Source organism: Dermacentor silvarum, chromosome 5, assembly GCF_013339745.2.
Source record: "Dermacentor silvarum isolate Dsil-2018 chromosome 5, BIME_Dsil_1.4, whole genome shotgun sequence".
Taxonomy (NCBI): domain Eukaryota; kingdom Metazoa; phylum Arthropoda; class Arachnida; order Ixodida; family Ixodidae; genus Dermacentor; species Dermacentor silvarum.
In genome coordinates this window covers 47,612,269-47,619,565 of record NC_051158.1, presented here as the reverse complement: position 1 = coordinate 47,619,565, position 7,297 = coordinate 47,612,269, and the positions used below count along the sequence as shown (strand labels likewise).

Below are 7,297 nucleotides of genomic sequence, written 5' to 3'. Positions count from 1 at the left end.
ATTTATTTATTTATTTATTTATTTATTTGTTTATTTATTTATTTATAGATTTATTTATTTATTTATTTATTTATTTATTTATTTATTTATTTATTTATTTATTTATTCGTTAATTCGTTCATTTGTTTATTTGAACGAAATGGGAATGTTGGCACTTATTGTGTGGCCGGCTCCTTCGCCAACAATGAAATGTTCAATGATTCACTGATGATAACATCTAGTGATGTGGAAAACATTCCGGCAATAAAGCTCTGTCTGGAAACGTGCTTAAACAGTCCATATTAAGAAAAACTGCAATAAGGCTGCACATTCTACAGCTACTGCCATTAGAGATAAGTTAATCAAGTTAGTTTTCTTCATAATACGAAATAAGTAAATCAGTAAACGAAAACTCACAAGGACATGCTAAGTGATAATACGCCTATAGATGCAGTACCACTTCAATTAAACAAGGTTATTAAGGCTTTCAGAGCTGACCGTTTTGCATCGACGCGTTACACCACGATCTAAGAAACTCATGTACACTGAAAGGACGGTCATCAAGGTGACTGACTGCATGCTGACCTTTGTGAAAGGCGAAAAAAGTCGCATACGCTTTTACGTGATAACGAAACGGGCATCCCTTTCTTTGGAAACGTTGCAGCTGTCTCATTTTAAAAAAATGCGTTTTTTTTTTCAAACGATACACTTCCTCAATTTTGAAGTCACCATGTTTGCAGCATGCAATACAGCACTTCTTCCTGTTCCTCGGTCCATGACATACAGGTGAGTTGCGTGGAGCAGCTGCCGCCGGGCTTGATACGGGGAAATTAAAACAAAACTGTCAGTAACGGCAGCCGAGATACCTTTCAGCTCAATCGTTCTTTTTATTTTTGCTATTGTTTGGTTTCCGCGTTGCACTGCATCAAACTCGTTGCGCTCGTGCGTGGGAAGTCGTTTACTTCAACGACTGCAGGACTCGCTAAACACGAAATACTGAATGTTTCGCGACGTCACCTAACTGGGTGGGCGTTGTCCGAGTTATGTGCTAGCTTGAGGTTAAGCAAGGGTACACTAAAAAAAAAACAGTATTAGGTTAGGCTGCCATTAGTAAATTACGCTTCCACCACATGGAAACGGCTACTGTTGCCTCGAGAAAAGGCTTGTTAAGCCAGGGGCGCGGCAAGAACAAAGAGAGGCGGTGGTGACGCCACTCTGAGCTTTCCGCGTCCGGTCGATTTGAGGTCACATAATTTGACAGGGTATCTGGTCTAGTTTATTAGTTATCGCTCAAGAATAACACCTGATTCTAAAGGAACCCAAGAAAGACGCAGACTCCGCAGCTCCGAGTCAATGACTGCGCTAAGCAGCTCCATTGCAGTGTACCACTTCACATGACATATAGCAAGCTCAATCAATCCTGCGAATGAATACTTAGGTAAGCAAAGCTGAACACCTGAACACCACACGGTACTGTTGTTAATTTGCACCCCTGCAAGCAGGCAAACTCATCCTGCGCTTTATTTTCGCTAGTAAGGCTTCGAACGCAGTGTTACAAGGAGCCTTGATGTCACAAGCGAACGTGATGTCACAAGAAGCCGTGACGTTACAGGGATATCGCAATACGTGTCTCATAACTGCTTAGCGCTGCAAACGATTGCTCCCATAAAGTTTCGACAATTTGTGAGGGCCAAAACGCCCCCCCCCCCCCCCACATACGAAAAAAATATGTGGAATCTGTGACGTTATACTCAAGTACTGGGGCTGATGTTGAGGCGTGAAATAGAAGAATACGAAATTTTCTCCATTTCTTGAAATATTTAGCAATTTTTTTGCGAAATAGAGAGAGGGGGATATAAGCACGGCAGGGATGTTAACCAGTCATGATTCCGTTTGGCTACCCTACGCCAGGGGAAGGGAGAAGGAGAAGAGAATGAAGGGAGAGAAGGGGAGGAGGGGATTTAGATACGTGCACGGACAGTACTGCCATGGTGTCTTCTACAAGAGTTTGGCTTGATGCGAGTTATGCGTTCCAATTTGTGATTTCGTATCCTGCATCCACGTGCCAGCGTTCCGGCCTAACCAATCGCGTTCGACAGAGGATCGCTGTGTATGTGTGGTCAGGCACAAGCATCCAACCATTCGAATCGGAAGTAAATATACTAGCCAAGGCGAGGTTGTCGCTTTCGAAGCAAATCTGTTGCCCATCCATCAACTTTTGAAGCAACGTGGGAAATTGAGTTCCCAGATGTAGCAGTCGGGCAGAACTCGCGGGGACTTTCGAACGTACTAAAAGCCAAATTGTTTAACTCAACGATACCTTAATCAAATTTGTAACGACGTCACACTGCGACCTCTGCAAGGCGCATGTCACGGTGAAAGGTTGACACATCAGTGACTGCAGCCTACTTTTGACATGACACTTCCTCCTGTCCTGGTGCACACTCGCTCTGACTTCCTCGTTTGTCGGTGTCATCGTCGTGAGGCCACTGGCTCGCCTTCTCATTACTTTCGGCAGACGCCATTGCAGCTGCAATTCGCTGCTCATTACGCAGCTGCGCGTCGATAAGTTGTTTTCGCTGCAGCTACGACGCATATTGGAGACAACTTTATGCGGAGACGTGGAAGCGGCCTGCGTTGCCTGCAAACGAAGTTCAAGTTTCAAGCCATTTGGCGAAACATGAGGTTCTGAGGATTCATTTAGATTATCGCTGTTGCATGACGATATCGTTTTGCCATTTTTCGCCACCGAGTTTTCACCACCACACTTTCACACACCATATCAGGCATTCCCTATTTCGAAAATTTATGGCGTGCCCAAAACAATTCGCTCAAATTCTCGCACTACCGCCTATAACAAGCGAACGATGCATTGCGTTCAGCAGACCAAGAGCTGCGCGAATACAAATCTTCTGCATTAAGGAAACATGCTTTTTATCGGTGCTTGAGCATCACAATGATGCCTTTTTTTAGGCGTGGCATTCTTTGCTGCCACTTTGGGTCAGTCATTTAGAATGGATCAATCTTTTTTTTTTTCGCACAGGAACAGAATGGCGGACGAGGAGTTCGCGATCACGGGTTTCTCGGCCTATTTTCCGGGAGCCGACCACTTGGTCGAGTTCAAGGAGAAGTTGTATGCCGGCGTGGACTTCATCACAGATGACGAGATGCGCTGGCCTCGAGGTATGAGAATATACAAGAGCCTAGAAAGCGTGTTTGCGTTCGTACTTACAAGAATGCTCGCAATGTCGACTGCTGATTCGAGAAGTGAATCTATGCAGCGTCGCAGTGCACACTGAATCACGAAAAAATGAACACACCCGCCACGGCGTTTTTGTTGTCCGGTTTGTTCCTGCTAGTGTCCATGTTTGCACCGCTGCCCTTTCAGTAACTGAAAGAAGGGCACCGAAATATTCAAATTTGTTTCATTATTCTGCTAAGTTAAACTCGTGCACAAAATCCAATTGTTCTGGGTGCCAGGGCATACTGAATGACCAGGAATAAGTCATCAATGCGACGGTCACTCCTTTGAAATGATTGAAATGTTTGTTGAGCTTGTGCTTCAAAGCACAATCTGCACAAGCACAATACAGAGTCTGCAGCAAAGGCGTATGCTACCTTTCCGGTGTCTTTAGGGACGTGCCAATATTTCAAACTAGCTATTAACTAATTCAATACGGTGCTATTAGATTCGACCCTTGAATCGAATAACATATATTATCTTAATGAGTATTCAAATCGTTTCTCGAAGCGACAAATGACTGTTCGCAAATTCGAACAGCTTTAGAAAAGTTCCCGAATACTGAACATCGTGAACTCCGCATGATTTCACATTAAACTGAAGCAAACATGCAACAACTTTCATGTCGGCCAAACTAGCCACAAACACTAGAAGTTACGTAGTCGAGCCTGCACTTATCAAGAATTGGTTTACAACCACATTTTTACAATGTTCAGCCAAAGATAGCTGCCCTGCTAGTAACCCTGCTAAAGCGGCATACGACGCAACGAAACAGGGCACCTGTGTCTGTTCGTGATAACGCAATACGTACTTCAGGGGCATGCATCGTTTGGTTATCTTTGCTTCAGCGTCTGCTTGCTTCCCGATCGCACTTGTGTATTCAGGTATACACTGAAAGATGATAACGTAACCATATTTTCTTTGCAAGGGCGAGGTGCTCCAATTTCTGTAGCCAAGATACCTTGGCTATAGAAATCGGAGCACCTTGATCTTGCAAAGAAATTATAGTTACGTTTTCGTCTTATCTGACGCAATCAATAGTTTGAAGAGCTGGCTTAGCATCACAGAATACTGTCAAGGAGGCTCCCCGGAGAAAAATTCAAGTGCCTCCCAGACTGCAACAAATTCTGTTTCAGTTGATGCTGACTTACGGTATAATTTAAACCGCCAAGCGATGATCATTTGCGGGTTGATGAAGGCTACAGTTGAGGCCTACGGCATGACAGATTCATCACTATACAGGAGCGAAGTACCGCCTTACGTTGTATAAATATGAATTCGGGTAAGTTGCGAGTGGTCAAAGGATTATGGAACGTGGGAGTTCTTTGTTATCTCATATATCTAACCAAATGCACAAGGCAGGAGCCACGAAAGTGTTCTGTGAATAGGGGGGGGGAGAGAATCACGAAAGTGGAAATACTCCGTTTGTTCTTTTAATAAACCATTTTTCATAAAGTGCGCTGTAATGGTGGAAACTTTATAGTTGTGAATACTAGACTGTGGACAATTCCTTTAATTAATTGTAAAATTGTTCTTCATTATTCCAAATATATTCAATATTCGTTTCGATTTGCTTCTGACCCAACAGGGTTCAGGGTAAATATGGTCACAAAATTTACCATTCGTACACCCCCGGATATTTTTTTATATCCAGGCTGGGTTTTGAGCACCATAACTATTCCGCGCCGGCGTTGTCCATTTATTCAAGGCTCCTGCCTTAAAACTCGTGAGCAGATCTCCAAATTAAAAGTCGTTCAAGACTGAGCAATCTAGTTTTTGTGGAACCCAACAATATGGAGAAAACATTTCCCATAGTGAGAGTTGGCATTCGCGTCAAATTAGGAAGCTACAAAGAAGGCAGGTTTCCTTAGAAAAAAACCTTCGATGGTGAAAAAATATTATAGTTCATCCGGAGACGGTCATTTCGATCCGTCAGCCATCATTTAGGAGCAGCTTCCCTGCTAACTCCGCTCTTCTGCAGGTTAGTGAATCGCAGAGCAAGGGCAGATTGGTCTACAACTCTAAGCATGTCGTACCAAGAATGGCCACACTTCAACTAATCTAGTTACGCAGTGCTACGTTTATTTTGTAGGTCAATCCTAACTTCCCTGCTTAGCTCATTTTGGCAGAGTGCCTGATCCGAAATGCGATGTAGCCCGTTTCCACGCCAGGAGCAGGAATCGCTCTTTTGAACTAGATAGCTTTCTTTCTCGAGAGCCCTATTTGGTTTCGTTTGTAGGCTTGCTTTAATTTCACATGGATGACTCCCTTCCTTTAAGGTTTCAATGTCTCGTAGCTGTCAGGCCTAGGTAGTTGTAAACACAGTTATAGCACAAACTAGAAGCGGTTGTAACTATTTTCTGGTCTTCGCGGCTGCTATCGCACATATCTTTCTTTCCAATGACACTATTACTGACAATGTTACTGATCCTGCTCCTATCTGCAATGATGGTTGTACTTGAGAGTAAGAAGCGAACGCACAAAACAGAACATGCAAGCTAACTAAACAATCAAGTGAGTGAGAAAGCAAGGAAATATACGATTTAACCAAGCTAGCAGACACACAGAAAGACAAGCAAAAGAGCCTTTCAAGAAAGCAAGTAAATGAATAAAATACCTAAGCTAACAAAAGGGAAGAGAGGCAATAAAACAAACAAATCAAGCAAGCAGACGGATAAACAAACAATGTCACCATGCAAGCAAACAAACAAACAACTCATTTGATAGATAAACAAACAAATCACTCGAAAGAGGGATGAGCATGCAGGACCATTTCGTGTGCCCGTGTTCCCCGACAGGTCACCTGGGCCTTCCCGAACGAATGGGCGCGATCAGCGACCTCACCCGCTTCGACGCGCAGTTCTTCGGCGTGCACCCGAAGCAGGCGCACAAGATGGATCCCCAGCTGCGACTCCTGCTGGAGACCTCGTACGAAGCCATTGTGGACTCCGGCTACGACCCGGCGACCTTGCGCGGACGCAGGGTAGGCGTCTTCATCGGTGCCTCCGACTCCGAGATGTTGGAAGCGTTGAGCGTCGACACGGACAAGATCGACGGATACGCGCTGGCCGGCTGCTGCAGGTCCATGTTCTCCAACCGCATCTCCTTTTCGCTCGACTTCCACGGTAGGCATCGATCGCTGTTCTTACTACCTCCTGACAAGGAAGTTTGGGGTAGGGATTGTCGAGGCACGACTTTTACTTGCGAAAGCAAGTCGCACTTGTTGTTTGCAAAGGCCAGTGTCATTTTCTCTAAAGCCCCTTGTATGTCACATGTCGTATCACGGCTGTTGAAGGAGGCCGTGGGAACTGAACCCTACAACACCATGGACTTCATCAGTAAGCACCTGCCTCCACCTGCTAAACTTATTCTAAACGTGTTATCATAACCCCTATCAACGACCCAACCGTATGTGCTGTACTTTAAACATTAAGTACACCGCAAGCCACTGCACTTAATCATGAAATACTCACGCAGTACAGCTGCATCATAAATCTTCATTACCATGCGTGACTAATTATGACCGAATCGGCAGCTGTGCCATAAAACTTGCTTTCATCATCATCAATACTAAAATTACAGAAACGAGACATCATTTTATGTGTGGCGTCGTATACGGCCCCCTTTATTCTTACAGACACGGCTGTGAGCTTTAGTGAGACGTAAACTGAGAGCATTTAACCCCTGATCCTCTGTCCCTAGCGGCTGTGGAACACCTGACCAAGGCAGCGATCAGACCTGCGACGTAGCAGAGGGTGCTAAGGATCTCTGGATCCGGACAGACCGCCGCTGGAAACTGAACCTGGCAACGCTTAACACTCAAACTTTCTGTAGTGAGGCTACGTTGAGGAATTGTCAAGAATTGCCTGGGATATCACCGGATTTAGTGAGGTTAGAATAACGGTTGAGGCTTATACAGTGCTGTCTAACAGCCACGTCCTATACTATAGAGGCCTTCCCGATAAGCAAGAATACGGGGTAAGAGTTCTAATTCATGAGGACATCGCGGGCAACATTGATGAATTCTACAGCCTTGATGAGAGGGTAGCAGTCGTTGTAATAAAGGTAAATAGGTGA

General features: G+C 44.6%; 1 protein-coding gene across 1 annotated transcript; it reads left to right on the top strand.

Moving 5' to 3' along the window:
* The first annotated feature begins 3,029 nt into the window (after positions 1 to 3,029).
* LOC125945684 (fatty acid synthase-like) lies at positions 3,030 to 6,969 on the top strand. Its single transcript, XM_049667921.1, has 3 exons — positions 3,030 to 3,162; positions 6,019 to 6,345; positions 6,923 to 6,969. The coding sequence occupies exons 1-3, from the start codon at positions 3,030 to 3,032 to the stop codon at positions 6,967 to 6,969; spliced, it is 507 nt and encodes a 168-aa protein (XP_049523878.1).
* Positions 6,970 to 7,297: the final 328 nt, after the last annotated feature.

Coding starts and splice junctions, on each gene's coding strand:
- LOC125945684 (XM_049667921.1), top strand. CDS start 3,030: ATGGCGGACGAGGAGTTCGCGATCACGGGTTTCTCGGCCTATTTTCCG. Junction 3,163..6,018: donor CGAGATGCGCTGGCCTCGAG/GTATGAGAATAT, acceptor GTTCCCCGACAG/GTCACCTGGGCCTTCCCGAA. Junction 6,346..6,922: donor CTTTTCGCTCGACTTCCACG/GTAGGCATCGAT, acceptor CTCTGTCCCTAG/CGGCTGTGGAACACCTGACC.